Source organism: Aquarana catesbeiana, linkage group LG02, assembly GCF_042186555.1.
Source record: "Aquarana catesbeiana isolate 2022-GZ linkage group LG02, ASM4218655v1, whole genome shotgun sequence".
NCBI lineage: Eukaryota > Metazoa > Chordata > Amphibia > Anura > Ranidae > Aquarana > Aquarana catesbeiana.
Genome location: NC_133325.1, coordinates 163,265,886 through 163,290,943, shown reverse-complemented (window position 1 = coordinate 163,290,943; position 25,058 = coordinate 163,265,886). Strand labels below are relative to the sequence as shown.

The 25,058-nt window shown below is 42.2% G+C and overlaps 1 protein-coding gene across 1 annotated transcript in view; it reads right to left on the bottom strand.

The window, feature by feature from the left end:
- CTDSP2 (CTD small phosphatase 2) overlaps nt 1-23,962 on the bottom strand; it is a 57,638-nt gene extending 33,676 nt beyond the window's left edge. The window contains exon 1 of the mRNA XM_073613726.1: nt 23,439-23,962. Within this exon, the coding sequence (XP_073469827.1) occupies nt 23,439-23,502 (64 nt within the window). The 5' untranslated portion in view covers nt 23,503-23,962. The remainder of the gene's footprint in view (nt 1-23,438) is intronic.
- Nucleotides 23,963-25,058: the final 1,096 nt, after the last annotated feature.

Genomic DNA, 25,058 nt, shown 5'->3' with positions numbered 1-25,058 from the left:
GAAAGCAGGTCGAGGGCGCGCTCCCTACCAGAAGGGGACACGGCATGGACACCGGACTAACCGGGCCCCGTACTCACTCCTTACTGCACATATAAGGGGCAAACATTCATTAGGACACCAAAGGCTCATGGTACTCCATATCGTTCATGAAGAGCTTATTAAGTCACAAAGGGTGCATAGCACATTTTATTTAGCCTGCTCTGAAAGTTGTGGTACTACTACTAGAAACTTTTATACCTTTTTTTATTAATATGAGTGATTATGAAGTAAGGCCTCATTTATACAGTCACATTGGCCATGGTGCAGCAAGTATACTGTGAATACCTGTGGGTGTTTGCAGACAGTGGTAAGACAGGAAGCCTGTACAAGTCAATGACAGGATGACAAACCACAGCTATCTGCATGTATCTGCACATCTAGAAGCTTACATGGAGTTAGGGACAAACGATCGGCTCTGAATGCAGACGGACTGCATTCACGGCCAATTATCTGTCCCTAACCCAATATAGCAAATTGATGCGTGGACTCATGTAAATGCATGTCTACAGCGGCAGATAGCCACAGCTACTGTCATTGACTTGTACACGGTGGTCCACCTGGGTTCCTTATTACAGATATCTGAAGTATACAACCCCAATTCCAAAAAAGTTGGGATTCTGTGTAATAGCTACATAAAAAGCGTAATGCAACGATTTGCAAATCTCATAAACCCGTATTTTCTTCACAACAGAAGACATATCAAATGTTTTAACTGGAAAAAGTTACCATTATAAGAAAAAAAAATAAGGTCATTTTAAAATTGATGGCAGCAACAGGTCTCAAATTTTTTAGGAATTGAGGCTGTGCTTGCCACAACATGGACAATTTGGGGCCTAAAAATCACTTCACAAGGATTACTACACAGCATATTACACCTTAAAACAGCACTAGCCAGAAGGGTATATTCAAGAAAGTGTAAGGTGATGCTCGGTCTTTACAAAACATTTTACTCAGAATCTTTCTGACAAAAAGATCCCGAGTATAAACATCAGTAAATTATTACGCCTGTGTGCAACTGGCCTTATGGCTTTTAACAGTTAAAAGAGAAGTATGGTCAAAGCTTTTTCAGGCCATACTTCTACTTTTTGGGGGTTTAAGTTCAAGTTGCTTAAAAAATTGATTTTTGTTTTCATTTTATTCAATTTTTTAAAAACTTTTTCACTTAAAATGATCACCATCACAAAAGGGCCCCCCATGCAATAGTACATTTATTTTGCTAGGCCTTCTTTATAAAGACATTAGGGCAGGCATGTCCAAAGTCCGACCTGCGGGCCACTTGCGGCCCGCATTCCGGTTTCGAATGGCCCGCCTGGTAATTTAGACATGTATATCTTTTGTGGCCCCCAACGAACCCCCGAACTCCAGGGAGCACCTTGGAGGGGACGGGATGAGTGCCGTGCATACAGGAGAATTTCCCGTTTACACGGCGGCCTCTGTAAAAGGATGTCCCGCCTCCTGCGCTGCCATTGGACGACTGTTCTGTCCATCATAGGTGGCAAGACTTTGTATTAAAGAGGCAGCCGAGAAAACAGGAGTTTCTGCTGTTTGTAATCTGTTGGCGCTCGTCCCGCCCCCTCCAGATGGGCATGAATCAGGCTGTACTGATGGCAGTGGGGGGTGCTGCATTCATGGCAATGGTGAGGCTGCATTCATGGCAATGGTGAGGCTGCAGATGGGCACTGATCAGGCTGCATTAATGGGCACTGATCAGGCTGCATTAATGGGCACTGATCAGGCTGCATTAATGGGCACTGATCAGGCTGCATTAATGGGCAATGACTCTTATTTTGCTTCACAGTTCTTTATTTTTAATTTAAGATTTTTTCCTGAAAACTTCCCTCTTAAAGTGAAGGTGCGTGTTATACACCGATAAATACGATATATCCAAATAATACACCCAAGCTCATCTCTTCACCACACACAGCCACAGAGGCAAGAGAGTTCTTGTTGGGCAGTGTATTAGTGCTCGGAAGAAGACTCTTAGACCGAATTTTGTTGGTTCAAAGAATGTCAGGAAAAATGGTCAGCCCTCACCATGTTCACTTTATCAAATCTGACCCTCTTTGAAAAAAGTTTGGACACCCCTGCATTAGGGGGGTCTATTAGTCCCCTAATGCCTCCTTTGTATTCAGCCTAAACATATCCAGTAAAAACAGCACTCGATCAGACAGCTCTAAACCTGGAAGTGCTCCATCCCGAATGGTGCAATGATGTCCCGGGCTGTCACAGGAACAAGGTAAGCCTGGGAACACATGTGGGGGGGGCACATTTTTTGCTCACATGTAGAAGTTATGGGGTGGCCGTCATTTCAGTTAGAGAACCATAAAAAGGTAGACAGCAGCACATTTGTGTACATACTGATATAGCTATCTTGTAATACATACGGTGGCAGCAACAAAAGGGTTAAAGGATGCACGTTTCTCTGCAAGATCTAAGCTTTCTACACCTTTTCCATTAGTAGGGCAATTGAAACGTGTTAAGGGTTATTCTTTTACTGTTCACACAGGCCATTTAACCTCTTGTTGACAGCCACCTCATATGCAGTGTACAGAAACCAATGAACTGCAAATGACAAGATTGCCAACAAGGTAAACCACCCATGTAGTTGAGCCTTACTGTGAACAGTTTGATCGCCTGTAGAGTATTTGTAGACCTTTCATTTGTGAAGCTAGCGAAAAGATGCCGAATTCCACACTGGCCTGAACATGGGACGATTGCCATGCTAGGTTGTTGATTTCTAGCAGAACCAAACCTGGTTACCGAACATCGCACTACACTACCGAGAGTAAATACTACAGCTGGCTATGGATGGCAGAGATATGCTGTGCTATGGAGCCACTGTCAGACTGCTCTATTTATACCCTCCAAGTCAAACCAAAAATAACATCAGTGTCATCTTCAAAGGAAACCGGGCGGGAATAAACAAACACAATTTCCGTTGTCATGAAAGGAACACAAAGGATGACAAGGCCAGGAGGGACGCTTTTGTTAGCATGATCACAATAATAATAATAATAATAATAATAATAATAATAATAATGGTGGAGGCTATTGAGTGTCGGTTCACACTGAGGCAGCACAACTTGCAGCGCGACTGCCTCAGGCGACCTGGACACGACAGGAGCAGCGACTTGCAAAACGACTTCTGTATAGAAGTCAATGCAAGTCGCCCCCAAAGTCGTACAGGAACCTTTTTCTAAGTCGGAGCGACGCACGATTAGAACGGTTCCATTGTAAATAACGGGACGCTACTTGTCAGGCGGCTAAGTCGCCTGACAAGTCGTCCCAGTGTGAACCGGCACTAAAGGTTACCAAAAATGTCTACTAAAGTTTCTGAGCTTCTGGCAGAGGGAAACTTCTGTGCACTTGGCGTTAAAGGGAAACTAAACTGGCTGTGGGTCAATTTTATTTACACTTAAGTTTTTGCAAACTGATGCTTTTTATAAAAATATATATTATATTATAATATATATATATATATATATATATATATATATATATACATACACACACATACATACATACATACACATATACACACACATACATATACATATACATATACACACATACACACACACACGAGTACACCATGACACTTTGCTACAATGTAAAGTAGTGAGTGTACAGCTTGTATAATGGTGTAGATTTGCTGTCCCCTCAAAATAACAACACACAGCCATTAATGTCTAAACCGCTGGCAACAAAAGTACACATTTTTGTGCAGAATTTAAGCTTGGGTTATTAAGCTTTGTAAACACTGAGCTTTTCACAACAAATGAGCTCTACCTGCTAGCTGGGTAGAAGATTAAATAATATTTAGGTGAAATAAATAGTTCGTATTTACCCGACAAATATATACATTTTTTTTTTTTTTAGTTTTCACCCGGGGAAAAAAAAAAAAGCAAAACCTCTAAAGATTGACTTTAAGCAGTCCTAACATGGGATAACACATCGATTTTATGTCTATGGTGGCAGTGCCTACAAACAAAGGGTTTGCCTGAGTGAGCCTGTCAGCAAGGAAGCCCTACTCAATATCCCAAGATAGTTGGGTCTATCTTTTTTTTGTTTTCCCCATCACCATAAGCTGGCACTTAGCTGTTCCCCTTCGCCATACGCCAAAACAATTATATTTTTACAATGATCTTTTGTTAGTAAAAATTTTGGTGGCAGGATTGTGCAAGAATAGCTGGCAGCCAACTAACAGCTGTTGGCACCTTTTGAGTGCTAAGCAAGGGGATTTCAGGTGATGCTTCCTGGGAAATACAAAGTAATTTTACTAAGCCTCTGCTAACACCCGATAGCAGTGTAATGTCTTTGGGTATAACAACTTTGAAGAAAAGATATACTGTATAGAGATTGTGACAGAACTGTTAACCTGTCCTATGGGGACCCAGCAAAGGGTGCGTCCCTCCAATGTGCTGGTACTCATCCCTACAATAAAGTCCAATTTCTTTTACAACCATAAATGAGAGGGTGTATTTAAAACACCATAAAGTTTTTTTTTTTTCCAGCCCCAAATCCAATCTGCCGCAAGCTGTGTGCTATAATGTTTATCTTCATGTTGATAAAATACTCAGGCACATATTTGCTTACAAGGAATGCTACAATACAACGCCATACAGGATATGCCGCAAGACACACCCAGAATTTTAAGGAAAGGACACATCAGCCAGTGTTCCTGGCAAATTAAAGCAGAACTTAACTTTCAAAAGTGAGTTAGTTCTGTTTAAATATACCCCAACCTCCCCCCCCTCCTCCCAGTCCGAGTTGTACTTTTTTTTTTTTTCGGCTCCACCCTCTGCTGCTATTCTGGCCTAGGTAAAATGACATGTTCCTGGTCCTGCAACCTCCTGAGATACTTACATATTACATCTTCCATAAGGGTGCATGATCAGAAAAGTCAGGGGATGGGCTGGCGCATCATCTGTAGCTAGCTGTTTACACCCAAACAAGGCATTCAGCTGAAGAGGATCAAGATGGCCATGCAGGACCTGGTATATATAACCTGAATGGTGAATTGCAGCAGGACAATGCTGGATTAGCTGTGTGGGCAAGTATGCATTTTGAAGAGACTACAGGTAAGAGGGGTGAAAAAATAAAATATGAGGGGTTTGAGGATTTGGGTACAAGAATGATCGAGTATGGCTCATTCACACTTGATGTATTGAGCTGCATTGATCGACAAGAAAAAGAAAAATACACAAACACTGCAATACACTGTAACTAGGCATTGTGCCAACCTTACACAATGCACACCAGTGCACGTGTCTTATGTGGTGCAAATGGGCCCCTAAATCCTCTCATTTGTCCCCCTTTATATTAGTGAATAAAAATAACTAGTGTAATAATCTGAAGGATAGATTAATTGTTTATTACAACAAAAACAAATATGGCAGTTAAATTGTTATTAAACCCAAATGAAAAACTTTTAAAATATAGCCGCACTTTCCCTGAATGATTTGGTACTGTGTGTGTTCACATGAGCTGCTTCTATTCCTCACAGGAAGTTTGTAGATCTGCTCTATCTGCACATCCCTTGCTGTGGTGGATCCTAACACTAGCACTGACCCTATGGAGCCACTGCAAAGTTCCCTAACTAAATACTACGGATCTGAATCCTATCTCTCTATGCGTTGACATGTGCAGAGCGCCCTATGGTGGCTGGAGATGAAGTGGGTATGCAATCTGCCCACCGGCTTTCGATTGGCAGCACATCCTGACATAGAATGTCAAAGAACCACTTCTACAAAAGCAAGAGTAAGGCTCCATGCATACTATAAGCGAAAAAAAAAATGACAGAAAAACGCTCATAATAACTTTTATGCCAGGTTTTAGCAACAGTTAGGAGCGTTCAGCATTTTTTTTCTGCCAGCAAATCGCTCCCAAAAATGAAAAAAACAAAATAGGATAAAAATTTCTGCTCCTAAAAGCTGAAGCTTCAAAAATGCTTTGACAATAAAATAGTGTGCATGGACACATGGGATAACACTTTTTGCTTCTAGAAGCAGAAAAAAAAAAAAAAAACGTTCAAAGCTGCCGCTAGGAGCATTTTTTAAGCTCCTTTCTTAACTGCTAACAATAAAAAAAAGGGAAGGGGAGGAGGATCATTGCACTGAAAAAAAAACAAACACATTTTTTTCTTACTTTCCTTCTAGTCCTCTGCTGCGTTGGTATAAAGGCAGAGAGACCAGCACAAACTCTCTAAAGAATAAACTAAACGCATGCGCAGTACTAAGGCACATACAAGGGATCATGGTACTTGTAGTCCTGCCGGCGGACAAAGAGGTCTAGTGTGTGCTCTCCAAAAGTAAGTTAGGGGGAGAGCTGCACCTGGAGGAGTGAGAATCATAAATGCAATGAAAGAAGAAAAAAAAAAAAAAAAAAAAAGAAAAACGGCTTTTAAAGTCTTTTTAGTTTCATCATCATAGAAGATATTGTAGGCTTCCAAATTCAGAGCAAGAAGAGTGTTTAATACTACTTTAAGGCTGCGTTCACACTAGTGCGAATTGGATGCGGGTTTCCCCGGACCCAATTGGCAATAGTAGGAGATTGTGACCGGCTCTCTATGGAGCCAGTTCACTCATCTCCGCTGCGGCTCCATAGAGACGCTGCTTTGCGTCTTTTGGTCCGTTTTAGGCCCGAATTCAGCCAGAAATTTTGCCCATTGGAATAAATGAATGCTCAAGCGCTATAAGCACCTAGCATTTAGGTGTGTTTACATGCTTTTAGGCAAGATCAGTGTTTTCATTTTTGTTCAGCCTCTAAATGCTCCCCTTCTAATACGCCCGTAAAATGCCACACGGGCTAACAGAGATGCGTTTAGAGGCTGGAAAAAAAAAAAAAAAAAAAAAGAGAAAGTCAAATGCCTGTGAAAGTGACGTTTTTTTTACGCCCTGTGTGCACGAGGCCTTAATACAGTGGTTCTCAACCTGGGGGTCGGGACCCCTTCAGAGGTCAAATGATGATTTGCCAGGGGTCACCAAATCCTGGGCTGTTCCTGAAGCCCGCACCACTCTCCCAGCCTTTTTGTGGCCGCCCAGCTGGGCTGTTCTTGGAGTCAGCGGAAGCTCTCTTCGCAGCCGCCCATTCAGTTCACGGCATGGCTAGAGACTAGAGGTCAGCTGACTAGTGAGGAATGTGAAGTGGGAGGGGCTGCAGGAGACCCCATCTCCTGATTTCGGGATAGGTGTCACTGCTACGAGACACCACAAAGCCAAAGACACAGTGAGGAACACTACCTGTGATTAGAGTTGCCATTAAATGTCTCCACTACAGTTCTCAGATCAGCAGATGACCTTGATCAAGAGGACCTAATTTGGCTGATCAGAACTCCCCCCAGCACTGCCACTCATCCTATTCCCCCCACTCACCCACCAAGGAGTAAGAGAAGTAGGTTGGACTTGTGTCTTTTTTCAACCTGACCTACTATGTAACCTATAAGGAATAAAATAGAGAATACATGGAAGGGAGAGGAAAATAGGGGGAGGAACAAAGATAAAAGGGAGAGAAAGATTAAGAGAAAGAACAAGAAACGCATCCTAAAATGTACCATAAGGGGTTTTAATACTGTACGAGTGGAAGGGACTCAGGAAGCGCTAAATGTCCGTGGGTTAGGGGTACAAATTACTTTTCTTGCCTTGGGTGCTGAAAACCCACGCTACGAAAATAATTTTACTGTTAGGGGTCCCCACAACTTGGGAAACGTTATCAAGGGGTCACGGCACTACAGTGTTGAGTACCACTGCCTTAATAGTACATTCACTTGTACAGCTCACAACACCGGAGCTAAAGAACGCTAAAAGAGGTTTGAAAGAGGGACAAGGCCCTTTGGTTCCAAATGAGGGACAGTTGGGAGCCAGGCATATGGCAAGCCCCACACCTCACAAGGAGTAATAGAGGAGAGCTCAGAAGAAATAGGAGCCTAAACAGGACCAGCTTCTCTGTTCTGTAGTGTCAGACTGACCCCTTGATAACAAATGTCTCATTGAAGTCATTGGGAGCACTCAGTTCACCCCTGTGTAATATAATATATATATATATATATATATATATATATATATATATATATATATATATATATATATATATATATATATATACACACACATACACACACACACACACACATATACCTTATAGTCTCTCTAAATGACACAAGCACTTTTTATCCCCCTAATGAAAAAGGCTGCCACTTCTGTCCTCACGTCTGAAATGCTAGTTCTCTGGCTGCTGCACTGATGGTTTAGTTTAGAGATGGGGAATTCTGTCTTTTCCCTGACTTTTATGTTCTGTATGTTTGTTCTGGGTTAATGATTTGCCATTTGAGAGGTAGTTTGCCAGAAATGTGGGATGGATGTGAATAATACACCCACTTTATGTGACAAAATAAGAACTGTACTCCTATGGGATATTCATGAATGTGAGCAAATCCTCATGTGATAAAGTTGACTCAATATGCTGCACAGGAGAAGACTGTCAACAAGGAGAACCGTGAGCTTAGAGCTATTGCAGAATTACTGCAAGGTTTATGCTGTAGAGTTAATGGAAGAGAAAAGAAACTATAAAAAGTAAGCTAAAAACATTGCTTTAAGAAATATAAAATAAAAAAAAATCTATAAACCTCATAAAAGTTCAGTAACTGTTTATTTTTTATTTTTAACTTGAACAACATTTAAAAAAATGAATAACAAAAACAAATCTCTTTAAAGCCCAACTTCAGGAAACCTAAATATTCTTCCTTACAATGGGGCTGCATCCACACTGCAAGGGTCACCAGTACGATTAGTCTCGGCGGGAGGGGGGGAGTGGCGCACCGAAATGAAACTTCTGGACTGAAACCGAAAATGCAGGATGCACTTGGCCAAAAACTGAAACCGAAATGGTCAGTTTATAAAAAAAAAAAAAACTTTTTTTTTTTAATATATAAAATTGTATTATATTTGACTTTTTAATTAATATCATGAATTGAAATGAATATAAAATTTATTTTTAGCACTTTTCAGCTGCCATTAATCGGCACCTTTTTTTGCAATCGTCAAAACTCCGCTAATAACCCCCCGATATTTCAGAGCATCCCTAAAAATCTACCAGATTCTTCGCTTCCCAGCAGACAGCGCTCCCCCATGCTCCAGTGGTAAACTGTCCTTAGGCATGCCACCTATGGCTATGGGCCACATATCAGTCTTGAGGACATGAGAAAATCTTAGACCCCTGAAGCATAGGGTATAAGAGGCTGCAGGAACCGATCTAGCAGCCTGAAGGAGGGGATGATTGGGTGAATAAATCTACTTTTCCAGACCCCCCTAAACAGAAACAAGCGGGTAACCCTGGCAGTGCACCCAACACCCCACTGCAAGGGAGGATTTGTAGGTTTTTCTGGATTTCAACTTTTAGGATGGAGGAAACCAAAATGTATCAAATGTTGAACGGAAAAATGTTCCAATTCACAAATTCAAGGTGGATAAGGGAATCACTCTCGCTGTGCTATTGTGTTCAGAATACAATGATCAGTGCTGCCAGCTATAGCCAGCAACACTGAATGTACAGAAATGGATCTTTAGGTCAACTTCTCTACAGGCATGCTAGCGCGGAAATGCATGCGTCAATCCTGCAAGCAAACAGCGATCGTCCCACACATGTGAGGTATCGCAGCGAACGTCAGATCATGGGCAGTAATTCTAGCACCAGACCTCCTCTGAAGATATAAAGTGGTAACCTGTAAAGGCTTCTAAAGCGTCACCTATGGAGAGTAAAATTTATGTTTGTCACCTTCGCAGGGCATGTGCAATTTTAAAAGCATGACATGTTTGGTATCCATTTACTCGGTGTGACATTTTTTTATAAAAAACATTTTTTTTTTGCATTAAAATTTTTTTTAAAGTGTATTTTTTCCCAAAAATTGCATTTGAAAAACAGTTGCGCAAAAACCGTGTGACATTAAAAAAAAATTACAAAACGACCAATTTATTCTCTAGGGCCTCTGCTTTAAAAAAAAAAAAAAAAAAAAAAAAAAAAAAAAAACATATAATGTTTGGAGGTTCTATGTAATTTTCTACCCCAAAAAAAAAAAAAAAAACACCCGATTGTTACATGTGAACAAAAAGTGCCAGAAAAAACCTGACCTTCTAGTGGTTAAAACATCCACAGAAAAAGCTCCATCAAGACAGTCCCAAAAAAATAATTGGTAAATACTTTTCAAACTACCACATATTACTATATATCCGCCACAGTAGCAGTCTTCACAAGTCCTCCAAGATGAATGTGACAATGAACAGCAGCACCTGTAATTAACAGGTATGTAGGAAGGAATTAAACTTGACAATTGACCCCGATTAGGATATTTAAATGACGAGCCTCATTTGTAAAGCTTGCTCACAGTCGTCCTCTTTCTGCTCATCAATCTTTTTCAGAAGCATCTGAATCTATTCTTTGTCATGTGAAAATCTAGAAAGTGTTCCAGAATGTAATCATGAGCAAAGATGAAGCAACATCAGCGCAATAATATACTACAAACAGGATATAATAAAACAGCAAATAGGGCAAGGTGTTAACGAGCAGTAGAGAATTTGTTATAGCCGACTTATCTAGTGATACTGAAAGCAGCAATTTAGGTCTGTAATTAATAAAACACTAATGTACAGCACACATAGGATGCCATCGTGGGCATATCAAAGACCGAAACCACAAAAAAAATTTTTTTTTTAAAGTTTACCTTTAAAAAAAAAAAAAAAAAAAAACTAAACTAAAATTAAAACCGTAAAAAAAAGAAGAACCCAGATGAGTATTTGCACAAAGCGCCAAGCTGCTTTCTAGAAACAGTTGTTTGGCGTAGCGAGAAGCGAGACGCCAGTGAGCCTTATACACAGCATCAAATGTCTTGAACGCCACCAAGAGACTAGCGGGATTATGAAATTAACCTGCTACACACCAGCATAGAATAATGAACTACAAATAACACACAGGAAAAAATGTTTACAATCTTTAAGCAAAATTAAAAAAAAAAAAAAAAAGGATTTTTATGTGATCAGTTACGTAAAGTGGGTTTATTTTATTTCCTGAAGACATTATATTAAATAGTGTGTACTTATACAAACTGGTAGAAGAACCAAGTCTCCATGTCAAGTGGGTAAATTCTGGGTTAATATCCATCACTGCATTTGGATTCCTGTTAAGGTCCAATTATTTCCTGTATTTTACGGACGGACCTCTGACATAATTGTCCACCGAAGTAGTGCTGGTCATACACTACAATTTTAAAAACCAATCTCCGATTCTTAGATAACGTGTTATACAGTTTTCAAAACGCTTGACGCGCCTAAATGCATGTGCAAAACGCAGCTTTAGGCACGTTTTTGGAAGCAGCCTTTTAAAATTGTTTTTAAATACTGAAAAAAAAAATGCAAAACTGACACTTTGCAATATCTTTTGCAATCTATGAATAAAAAATATATTACAAAAGAAGTCTTTAAGTTATTGCCACCTGCAGGCTTGAATCTGACCAGCTTCTTCACTTTGCAGGAGACATTCTAAAGTGTTTAAATGTAATTTAGAAACCCAGAAGTAATGATGTATAGTCGATACAGGAGGCATCACATGAAAACCTTTATCCCTTTCAGGATGTGGCATTTCAGATAAAAAGACGTAATGGTGTGCCGCTGCTCGTTCATTACCCAATGAGCAGGCTACAGGCAGAAAATGGCGCAGGAAGCCACAATAGCTATTTTTGCGGTCACACTGCTGGCTATTCAGTGTGGCAGAGATGTGTGAATTACTAATATACAGATTTGTTTCACATGCTGAAATATGTATTGAGGATTTATTATGTTAAGTGGCTACAGTTTTGCTTGAATTACCAAGATGATTAAAAAGCAATTAGATAAATGTACAAGTAAAAAACGCCTTTCTGATTTTTTTTTTCGTCATTTAAACCCTTACTTCAATTTTCTCATGTCTTTAGGTCCTCATGCACACCAGGCGTTTGCTTTTCCCCTCTGGATGCCAGAACTCCTGGCAGCAGAAAAGCTGCTTAAGAAACCGTGCCTAAAGCCACGTATTGCGCAAGAGTTAGGCTTGTCAAGAGTGTTAAAGGATTCCATTGGTCAGAATATTAATTTATTATGGCCATTAAAATGCATTAATGCTCAAACATGCCAAAACACATCCAGCATTTAGATATGTGTACACGCACACAGTCGCATCAAGCGTATTTTCTGCTCAAAGCCCCTTTTTTTCAGCCTGTAAATGCTCCTATTCTAATACACCTGTAGATGCCTATGTGTGCATGAACACATAGGTTACCATGGATGTGCTTTTACAGGATGGGAAAAAAAAAAAAGAAATGGCCGAACACCTGTAAAAGTGGAGTTTTTTTTAATCCCAGTGTGCATGAAGCATAAATAGTTTACTTGGACTAAGCTGGTCCAAACAAACTATTTGCTTGACTAACAGATGCACCCGCTGTCAGTGCTGTATATACTGGTGGTAGCATCAGCTACATAGATTAAACAGAATGTGTTTCGGCACCAGCAAGGCAGGGACTTCCTGTCCTGCTCCTGGAACAAAATACTGACTGGAGCGCTGCTCAGCCATTCTCAGGAAACCTTGTATTTAATCAATGAATACAAGGTTTCCTTTGATTGGCTGAGGTGGAGACCATGACGTCATCTGCCCACCACTCCAATTAGAGGAAACAGTGCTCAGCCCAACTCCCTTTTGTTCAGGGAGCAAGAAAGGAAGTCCCTATACCACTGCTGGAACACAGTGCTGTATGTAACTGATGCTACATACAGCTTATACCGTGCTCAAAATAAGTGCATCTCTAAGTAAAGGAAAGAATTTGTTTGGATCAGCCTGGTCCAACTGAACCATTTAAAGTAGAGTTGCACCGATACAGTATATATCAGCAAGTACCGATACTTTCAGAGAAGTACTCTTCCAGTACTGATACTTTGCAGTAAGATTTTCGTAAAAACAAAAAAAAATTGTCGCAAATGGCACTGCAAAGAATCATATGCAATTTGAACAGGAATGTGGTGCGATTTCCTCCACTGCTCCTGTGTGTATAGAAAGGGAAAAGCGCCATCTAGTGGGCGGTTTATTAGAAATGTTAGAACTCACGGTACATATCCAGTCCCACCGATGATAGCAAATCACGGACGCTGGAGGTGCTCACAGGGCTGGAGGAGACGTTCCGGGACCCCGTGGGTATAGGGCAGAAGTGATGTCAGCTTGAGGGCGGACCGCCTCTACATCTCCTTTAGCCCTGTGAGCGCCTCTAGTGGCCCTGATTTTCTATCATCGGCAGAACTGGGACACCTATGCAGATTTTCCATTTGGCCAGATACAGTATGTACTGTGAATTCGATCATGTTTAATAAACTGTCCACTAGATAGGGTTTTTCCCTTTCTATACACACACACACACACACACACGAGCAATGGGGGAAATGACACCGCATTCCTGTTCAAATCGCATGCCATTGTTGCAGTGCGATTTGCGCCCATTCATTTCGGTTTCCATATCAGGAGCATTTGTGCGAGTACCGATACTTGCGCAATTGCTTGGCATCAGCACCGGTATCGGTGCATCCCTAGTTTAGAGACAGAAGAAACCTAGAATTAGGCATCAAAGCGGCCATACAACAGTAGAATTTAGTTGAATTGTTTGGGTGAAAATTATGAAAAATCATTCATCCATCAATTCTGCCATTGAGTCAAATAATTCTTTTTAAAAGTGGAATCCCAGGCATATTAAACACTTTTCATTACAATATGTATTCATTTTTCCAAACTAAAACCATATTCACAATTAGAATTTTAATTTGAGAGGAAATTTCAGCCCTGCACCTTTAAATTTTCATCATCATACACAATATGGACTCCTATAGTAGCAGAGGGCAGCCTCCAACCCTACAGCTGCCCCATGGCTTCCATTCACAGGAATGATCAGGGAAGGAAACAATCAAGGGCAGGTGTGATCTGTACTATAACCACTTTATTCTACATGCCTATCATAAATAAAAAAGGGGATTTTACGTCACATCCTCAGTGAATGGCACACGGAAATCCCCTTTCTTTTATCGTTATACAGTATTTAACTTTAGTGGTGTCTGCTAACTGTGGCATCAAGTTTTAAAGGAGACCGATCATTAAAATTCACATTTCACCTGGAAAAATAGGACATGTCAGTATTGCTAGATCACATTGTTATCTAGATGAAAAAAGTACCTTAATCTTATGACAAATTAAAACTAAACTCCATGGAAATTAAAAAAAAAAAAAAAAAAACACACTGCAAGGGTTAAATGCTTGGAAAGTCTAGAAGTAGAGAAAAAGGATGTAATACCTTGTTCATCACTCCCTTGGAGCTCTTCTCTCCGACACAGTTGCTGTCCTCACGTACACGTATGACTTCAGCGCGTGACCGCCAGCCAGAGTGTCGAAGTGAGGCAGCTTTGGGGGACTGATCGCATTGAGAGAAGGAAGTCTGTGGTAGCAAACAGAAGATACTGCAGGTGAATGGTCCTACAGGAGGACCTAATGCCCATCAGATGCAGCCTCCCCAGTGCCCAATAGTGCGATCTCCCACTGTGTCACATAGCTGGATTTGAATCGCTGGGCGGCCACTGTAACAAAGTCCCGCCTCCTAGACCAGCTCATATGACACACCGATTCAATTTCGTGGCACTGGATTTGTGTGCAGTCTATCACAAGAGCCGGTCTAGGAGGCGGGACATTGTTACAGCGGCCACCCGGTGATTTAAATCCAGCTCCTTGACACAGTGGCAGCTCGCCGCACATGGATGACACACGTGTGGCACCTGGGGCTGACCATCCCCTTTTTGGCTCCATTATCGGCACCTTTTTTCCTTTTGGCCACATGCCGAAAACACCATCTCGACCAAGCATTTAAAGTGGATATAAAGCCGGGACATTTTTTAACCTTAATGCATTCCCTGCTTTAAAGTGGTTGTAAAGGCAGAAGATTTTTTTACCTTCATGCATGAAGGTAAAAAACCTATGTGCGGCAGCCTCCGCCCAAATACTTACCTGAGCCCCCTCTCGGTCCAGCAATGTCCACAAGTGCCTCAGCCGCCCAGGACTCTTGTTCCTGATTGGCTGAGACACAGCAGCAGTGCCATTGGCTCCCGCTGCTGTCAAAGTCGGTTAGCCAATTAGGAGAGAGAGGGTACGGGGCCAAACCGCAGTTCCATGTCTTATTTGATACACGAAGCAGTGGCTCAACTCGGGTGCTCCCATAGCAAGCTGCTTGCTGTGGGGGCACTCAACAGGAGGGAGGTGCCAGGAGAGCCGAAGAGGGACCTGAGAAGAGGAGGATCTGGGCTGCCCTGTGCAAAACCACTACACAGGGCAGGTAAGTATAACAGGTTTGTTATTTTTATATAATAAAAAAAAAAAAAAAAAAAATTAGACTTTACAATCACTTTAAGCCCTGGTTCACACCTATGTGTTGTTCAGTGCATTTTCAGTTTTGCAGAAATGCATTACAGTTCATTTAACATAGTTTCCTTTTAGTCACAATCACATCTGTGCGTTTTCCACAAAGTGTCAGACTTTTTTTTTTCCCCGCAGCAGGTTGCGTTTTTGGTTCCGTAGACTTCAATGGAAATGCATCAAAAACACAGTGCTTGCATTTTTTTGCTCTTTTTGTGTTTTTGCTAGTTTCTCTTGCAAGAAAACAGTCACCTCCCAAAAAAACAACATGCATCAAAAATGCGTCAAAAGCACGTGTGGGAAAAAAAAAAAAACAACACCAACCACAACCTGCATACGTGTGAACCAAGCCTAAGCACTTACCAAAGCCCTATTTCAATCTAGCGCTGTACCCCTCTGCCATGGCGCTCACCTCTCTCCTCACAGGACAATAGTGGGGAGCCATTGGCCATGTGTGGAGGAGGGTCAGGGTCAAGCCATGCTGTGAGTGTCAATGGACACTTTTCCAGCTCAGGAGCGAGCCCACAAGTGTGTCCCCAAAAGAAGGAACTTACTATGCTGGCGCATCGAAAATAGGTATGGAGCACACCAGTGGGGTCCTCAGAAGAGGAGGTACGGGGCCACACAGAGCAGGCAAGTATAACATGTTTATTATTTTAAAGAATATATAGTTTACAACTGCTTTAACCTTTGTAATGCAAGGAGGTGCTTTTGAAAAGCCATTTAACTTGATCCCAGCCCAGGCACATGGTCTCTGGCTACCAATGATTGCTGCAGATTACCATATCTGTAAATTGAAAGCAATAGACAATCAAAAGGGATGCTCCTATGACAATAGATAATGACACACTATAGGCCCAATTCAAAAGCTAGCAGGTATACCAGGACAAAAATTCCTTATTTATTTAAAAAAAAAAAAGAAAAAAAAAAAAAAAAAAAACACACGTTTTAAAAATTGATGTTACATAGGTAAAATAAAAATCCCTAGACTTGCCGTAAAAAGTTTTGTGAATTGAGCCCTACTAAACAGAAACAAGGATTTTTTTTTTACATTAAACATGTTAAAAGAAACAAGGTAAACAGATATTTAAAAAGAAAAAAAAAAAATCTACAGTTGCCGTTTTGTTTATTGGTTTAAATGGAGTTACTAAAGTCATCAATGTTTGCAGCTATAAGTTTTCAGGGTCAGTTCAGACCACCAATGCAGTCGTTCCTTTGAAGTAATGTTTATCCAGCTCCCCCATTAAAAAGTCATCCTAATTTGGGGTCAGAGAAAAGGATGCGATACGTCATAAAGCTTAGTATGTTCATCAGTCTATGCGTTATTACACTATACATATTACCACGTGTTTCTTTAATAAACCTGGTTCTTTGGATGCACTACGTGGATCACTGATAGAGGTTTTGGCCAAAAAGAGATTCGCACAACGAAAATCTCCACGGAGCAAATATCTATTTATACTCAATGTGTAGGCTTTGAGTCACTATATATTTACAAACTGGATATTACATTGGCCATATAATAGAATCCAATTTATTAATAGGTTTAAAAACACGTCAAACGTTAAAGATTATTCATACGTTTCATCTTATCGACTCTATATGACAAAAACAACCTCCTTGTGCCTCCCCCCTTAGTCCCACCCAAGAACAGGAGCCATACGTCACTTTCATAAAGAAGTGTGGATACATTGATGACATTTATCCCTTAATTCCCATACAGAGGTATACCCAAGGTCCCAATGCTTCTCCAGAAGCAGTAAGTGAATAAGACATTCTTTTCTTAACATTTTACTACGGAGGAACCCTTGAAGTCGTTTTCAGGTCTCGGGGAACACCCGTTAAAAATGATTTCTGCAGCTCACAGAACATTAGCATGATCAGGATCAGTAGGCTGCATAGAGTTACATATAGAAGAATAAAGAATGAAGGTGTACATCTCTGTAGGCAGGAGATCGGCCTTTCACTGCTCCCTCATCAAGGAGCCCCTATAACCTCTGGAGGAGCCCTAGTTGAGAAAACACTAGTCTAAGATATTAACTTTGTTCCATTTTGTACGTTATTCAGTTTTTCCAGTAAGATACAGAATAGCAAATTGTATATATTTTTCTCTCAATACAGAGCCCCATTATTTTGCCAAAAAAACGGCCCTATCCAATTTCCAATAATGATTTCTCAACTAGTAGGTTGGTTTCCCAAAATAGTTACAAATGGATCAATTTCAATATCTTTGGAAATGAAACTCTGTATAAGCCCCTTTCACACCGGTGCGACTTGTCATGCAATTTGACAGTTTCAAATCGCACCCAATGGAACCGTTCATATCGCGAGTATAAAAAAAGGTTCCTGCATTACTTTAACGGTTTAATTGCGACTTGCATAGACTTTTGGTAAATGAAGCCGCAATGAAATCAGCAGTGCAAATTGCACTGATGTGCAGCTTTGAAATTGCGGTCATACATCCCAGGTGTCTTCAGGAGGGGGGGGGGGGTTTCTTAGCTAAGCACACCCTCCTGTTTGCATGCCTGAGCTAAGGGCAGATGAAATCCAGAAAGTAAATACTACATGAATCATCTGTCCTCACTCAAGATGGCGACAGCCAGAAATGCTAGGGGGGTGTTTTTCAAAGTGATTTCTCAGCAAAATAAAAGCACAGAGACATGGATGATAGGGAAGTTTGCTTTGAATATTAAAAACAAATTAAATAGTTTTTTTGGTGCGCAGATTAAGTGTAGTTCCGTTTTAAAGAACTACTGCCCATAGAGAATCTGATCTATACAGAGATATATGAGTACATTCACAGGGATATCCTGGATATATCTAGGAATGACAGCAAACATAAGGCTGGGTGTCATATAAATAAGATCTGATATTTGAAGGTTTTCTCAAGTAACCATGGTTTACAGCCCATTAAAGAGATACTGTCCATAGAGATTCTGGTCTACACAGGAATATCTTGGATATCTCTAGAAATGACAGCAAATATTAGGGATGGATGTCATAAAAATAAGAGGTGATATTTGAAGCTCCTCTCAGAGAAACATGGATGACAAAACCATTAAAGAACTATTGGCTATGGAGAATCTAGTCTACACAGAGATTTGGGAACAGTCACAGGAATATCTGGGATACATCAAGGAATAATAGCAAATACAGGGACGGGTGTCCTCTTAGGGAAACATGGCTATAAAGAACAAGACTATAAAGAATCTGGTCTACACTGAGAAACGTCACAGGGATATCTGGGGTATATCTAGGAATAGCAATAAAGGGGTGGGTGTCATATCAATACAATGTGATATTAGAAGCTTCTCTTAGGGAAACATGGTTTACAGACCATTAAAGAACTATTGACTATAGATAACCTGGTCCACACTGAGAAACATAGGTCTGGGAACAGTCACAGGGATATATCTAGGACCGACAGCAGATATAATAGCAAACATAAAGCAGTAGGTGCAGAGTGGGAGTGTCCAGTAATAGTAGCACAAATGGTTCACAGTAGCCATTAAAGAACAAACAGTAACAGCGGAATGGAGAACATCAAAGGGATCATTAAATAACACTGACATTTCGACACAAGTATGTTACTTATTTACACATTAAAATTCTATTTTCAGATAACAGGCAAATACACACGAACACACAAATCCAATTTCATTTAACGCTGCTAAAAAAAAAAAAAAAAGACTAATAATATCCAATGTGATGCAGTGTAGAGTTGTAGAAAGGAAAACGGCACACGACACAATAAACAAACTTTAGTGAAGGATCCATTTTGTGCATAGCAGTCTGTCATTTCAAAGAATCAGGCGGACTCAGGAAGGAACGATAATATGAGGGATCCCAGAGCAAACAGAAATGATCTGTCTTTGACCTGATCACTAGAGAATCAAGTCAGACTGGAGGCTCTGAGTATCGACACAGGGTAGATCAAGAAATAAAATCATAATTGCTCTTCTATCATTAGACATCAGTCACGTTGTCAAAACGTCTAACAGGGCAAACGCAGGAACATAGTAAACGTTTGATTCTGAGAAATTCGTGTTTGTATTAGTTAAAGAATAATAGAAAGCTGGTAAGAAGAAATCAGCTTGGTCCTCATAGTTATTGTTCCATTAGCAAGATACTTATAGCCTGAAGTTCATGCTTGTCAGGTTACCCGAAAACCACAAAACGGCCTGTCTGAATATTCCCATAAAACCACAACAGGTAAGCCAACGTGACAGTAGCAGAAACATTAGATCTCAAATAGGGTTCTGTGGAACCTTAGGACCCCCATACAGACAACACGATATCCTACTGTGGGCACAAGAACCATGCATGCACCATGAGATGGAAGTTCAATCAGCCGCAGATCAAGGAACCCCCAAGAACTCTGTATTTCTCCAGAGTTCTTGGGGGGTTCCTTGAGCTTCCATCTCATTGGTGCATGCATGGTTCTGGGGCCAACAGCAGGGACATCATGCTGTCTGGAAGGGAGCCACTCTCGACCACCATGGTTAAGGGGGCCCACTCTCGACCACCACGGTTAAGGGGGGCCCACTCTCGACCACCACGGTTAAGGGGGGCCCATTCTCGACCACCACGGGGGGTTAAGGGGGGCCCATTCTCGACCACCACGGTTAAGAGGGGCCCATTCTTGACCTCCACAGTGCAGGGGGCCCATTCTTGACCTCCACAGTGCAGGGGGCCCATTCTCAACCACCACGGTTAAGGGGGCATTTTTCTCATTGTCCACCACTGTAAGGGGGCATTCTTTTTGCAGACCACCAAAGTAAGGTGCACTTTTACCACTGACCCCTGGTAATTGTTTTTCACATGGGTAGCCTCTAGACCTGAAAATTATTTCAAGGGTTCCTCTGGAGTAAAAAGGTTGAGAAAAACAACATTAGACAATGGAGTACTCCAGGAGGTGTCAATGATCACTGCAGCTTTAAAAAAAAAAAAAAAAAAAAAAAACACAAACACACACACACACACACACACACACACACACAACAACAACACACCCTTAACAATACAGGGGGCAAAACTAGATAATGCTTTTATATGTAAAGCAAATACACAGGATTTCCTACTATTGTCTATTAATACATTTTGCAAAAATCTAATAATTAGGGATGTGGTATGAAAGCGCAACAAGTGCCCATTATTTTTCCAAAATTCTCCTTATCGGGTCAGTAGCAATTTGTCTTAAGATGTCATACGCACCCGGGTAAACATTTTACTATACCATGTGACCTACATTTAGAATCAGATCAACAGATTACCGTAACTGATTGCCACAAAGGAAACCAGAAAATAAACAGACGCAATCTTTCAAGAAGCAACCAAACAGAACAGGTTGCTCCTCACGAGTCGCCACCCTGAAAGCAGCGACAGCACACTGCTCGCTTGTCATCGTCCTAGTCCAACCATAACCTACGCACCATAAATAATGTATACAAGATGAGCTATTCTAGGCATCACAATAAAAAGAGTGACAGGACAGGCATAAAAACATTGGCAGGCTGATGTTTCCCATGAAATCCCTCATTAGGAGGCAGCTTGTATAGAGAGCATTATTTAAAATGTGTAGTGAACACACCCCTACATAACAAGGAAGAGAGGAGGGGGGGGATGTTTTCGTTCTCTGGTTGAATGATAAGGACATTGTTGATAAAATTATTTGAATGTGAAGCATTAACAGGTGATGGGAGAGGAGGCACATGCACAGTGCATTATAATCCATGTCAGGGGGTGGCATGGGTTGATGCACAAATCAAGGGGTGTATTGGGGAAGAGTGGATCCAAGATGGAATGGTCAGAGCAGGCAGCAGAGGAATGAACAATGAGGACATTGTTGATCAAATAAATATTTTACTGTGAAGAGCTGACAGGTGATGGGAGAGAAGCCACATGCACAGTGTATTATGAAGCATGTCAGGGGGGTGGCATAAGTTGATCAGCAGATCAGGGGGCACATTTGGGAGGAGTTGATCTAAGATTGAAATGGTCTGAGCAGGCAGCAGAGCAATGGTTGATGAGGACTTTGTGGAGAAAATGTTTTGAATGTGAAGAATAGACAGGCGATGGGAAAGGAGGTGCACACACACTGCGCATTAGAAAGCATGTCAAGGGGGTAAATTTGGGAAGAGTGGATCCAGGATGGTCGAAGCAGGGAGCAGAAGAACAAAACAAGGAGGACATTGTCGATAATATCAATATTTTATTGTAAAGCACTGACAGGTGATAGGAGAGGAGGCACATGCCCAGTGCATTATAAGGCATGTCGGGGGGGATTGCATGGGTTCATCAGCGGATTGGGGTGAACGTGGGAAGAGTGGATCCAGGATGGTCAGTGCAGGCAGCAGAGGAATGAACGATAAGGGCATTGCTGCTAAATATTTGAATGCAATGATAGGAGAGGAGGTACATGTCGGAGGGATTACATGGGTTGATCAGTTGATGGGGGTTAAGGATGAGCTCCGGCGTGTTCGCATGCTGCATGTGCCGATCCCGCCAGGAAGTCGGCACGGCGCAGCGCTAATCACAGGCAGTGAGACATTTCCCGATGTGTGGCTGCAGAGCTCGGGAAATGTCTCACTGCCTGTGATTAGCGCTGCGCCGTGCCGACTTCCTGGCGGGATCGGCACGTGCAGCATGCGAACACACCGGAGCTCATCCTTAATGGGGGTGAATGTGGATCCAGGATGGTCAGTTCAGGCAGCAGAGGAATGAATTTAGGATGAGGACATTGTTGATATTAGATTTGCATACATTGACGGTTGATGGGAGAGGGTGTACATGCACAGTGCATTAAAAGACATGTCGGGGGATTGCAATGGGTTGATCAGCAGATCAGGGGGTGAATGTAGGAAGAGCGGATCCAGTATAGTCTGTGCAGGCAGCAGACGAATGAGCGATTAGGGCATGGTTGATAATATATTTGAATGTAAAGCACTGACAGGTGATAGGAGAGGAGGTACATGCACAGTGCTTTGTAAAGGGTGGCATAGGTTGATCAGTAGATTGGGGGGGGGGGGGGGGGGAATCCGGGATGGTCGGTGCAGGCAGCAGAGAAATGAGCAATGAGGACATTGCTGCTAAATGTTTAAATGTGAAGCAACGACAGGTGATGGGAGGGGAGGTACATGCACAGTGCATTTAGCATGTTGGGGGGGGATTGCTTGGGCTGATCAGCAGATTGGGGGTGAATGTGGGAAGAGCGCATCCAGGATAGTCGGTGCAGGCAGCAGACTAATGAAGGATGAGGACCTTGTTGATAATATATTCAAATGTGAAGCAATGACAGGTGATGGGAGAGGAGGTACATGCACAGTGCATTCATTATAAGGCATGTCGGGGGGATTGCATGGGTTGATCAGTAGATGGGGGGCAGGATCCAGGATGGTCAGTGCAGGCAGCAGAGTAATGAAGGATAAGGACATTGTTGATTATATTTTAATGTGAAGCAATGATAGGAGAGGCAGTACTTGCACAGTGAATTTAGCATGTTGGGGGGATTGCATGGGCTGATCAGCAGATTGGGGGTGAATGTGGGAAGAGCGGATCCAGGTTGGTCAGTGCAGGCAGCAGAGGAATGAAGGATGAGGACATTGTTGATAATATATTTGAATGTGAAGCAATGACAGGTGATAGGGGAGGAGGTACATGCACAGTGCATTATAAGGCATGTTGGGGGGATTGCATGGGTTGATCAGCAGATTGGGGGGGGGGTCCAGGTTGGTCAGTGCAGGCAGCAGAGGAATGAAGGATGAGGACATTGTTGATTATATATTTGAATGTGAAGCAATGACAGGTGATAGGAGAGGAGGTACATGCACAGTGCATTATAAGGCATGTCGGGGGGATTGTAGATGGGGGGTCCAGGATGGTCGGTGCAGGCAGCAGAGGAATGAAAACAAGCCATGGTTCGATGGTGCATTAGCAATCCTTACCTGGCTTGGGGTGCACAAGCGCCTCTTCTCTGTGCACTTGGGCGATGATACAGCTGCTTTCCATCTAACACTTGCACGGATCCAGTGCTGATCTCGCCTCTCCAGATCCGATGTACAGCCGATCCCTCTCCTCTCCCAGATCCCCGATCTTTTCCCTTCAGGCTCCGGGGAGACGGCAGTGATCGCTGGGAAGAGAAGCACAGACATACACGTAGATCGGCGGCTCCCAGCCCCAAATCTCAGAATTGGTTCAACATGGAGAATCCAGACTAAAGAGAAGCAAAACAACAGAGGAAATGGGACATCGGCTGTTTCAAGGTCCCCCCAATACTATAGATAAACAACCTCCCTAGATCGGCCTCTTCTGCGCCCGGATCCTCATTAGAGCTGCACCCCGGGGCTTTAGCTTGGCCGGCAATTAAAAGCTGTGATCTTCAGAGGCGGGAAAATAAAAGATTTCGTGGAAATTAAGCTTTGTTTTCCTAGAGCAGGGCAGTGTGATGGGGGAGCCTTGAAACCGACGCGAGGCTGTGATTGGCTGGCAGCTCTGTGGGCAGTATAAAAAGGGAGGTATTTTACTATGCAGTGTTTATCTAACTACATTCCAGTGCATAAGCTGTGTGCATGGAAGGGGCTGGGTGCCTGTGAGCAGGCAATGTGAATGTATGCACAAAACACTGGCAGGCATCTTCCCTCCTCAGACAAGACTACCTACCACCTACCTTTTACCCAGAAGGCACTGCTTTCCTCTCTAGTTTCTCTCATGTTCAATCAATTACCTCACATTTGTTTTCCCTAAAACCCCACACCACTCCCTGTGACACAAACATATTCATTTCCAGTCAGAGCTATAGCTAAAGCTGGGTTCCACCTAATGCCCTATGAACGTTCGTTTTTCTCATCGTTCGTGGGGTCGAATTGACATTCGCGGTCAAAATTCGAAGGAGTACAATGGAAAATTGTTCTAAAAGTACACATTTCCAACATCAAATGTGATTTATGTTTGGTAACATCTATTCATTCCAAAACTGAATGTTAAATGCAAGCAAAAACGGAGTTCGAACGTTCTTACACGCAAATTTTCTGTCGAAATTCTACTAGTGTAAACCAGTGGCGGCTGTTGCTCCATTTTGGGGGGGCAAACAAACCACCCCCCCGCCAGCTCCACTCACAAGTCCGCCAGCCCTGCTCTTACTCCATCCAGGTCCCAGGCGGCTTCCCCTGGTTCTCCTCCCGGCCAATCCAGTCGCTTCTCCTCCGGGTCTCAGGACCTGCTTCCTGCCCTGATTGGCCAGGAGGAGAAGCATAAAGACTATATCGAATGTTGATTTGCTATTGCCACAAGTGGGTAGGCTCAGGACTCAGAGCTCTGCGCCCCGAGCTCACTCTTTTTGAAGCCGATTAGAGCCTCTGTCTCTAATCATGTGCTTCGCAAAAAAAACAAAACCTGGTAGAACTCTATGCGTCTGGCGCCCTGCATGGAGATTAGGGGCCGGGCGCATAGAGATTAGGGGGATTGCGCCCCTTATGGATGGGCCGCCACTTGTGTAAACCCAGATTTAGTCAGCATTGTGAATAGTAGGCGATGCCAGGGGCCACACAAACTGTTTTCTGGAAGAG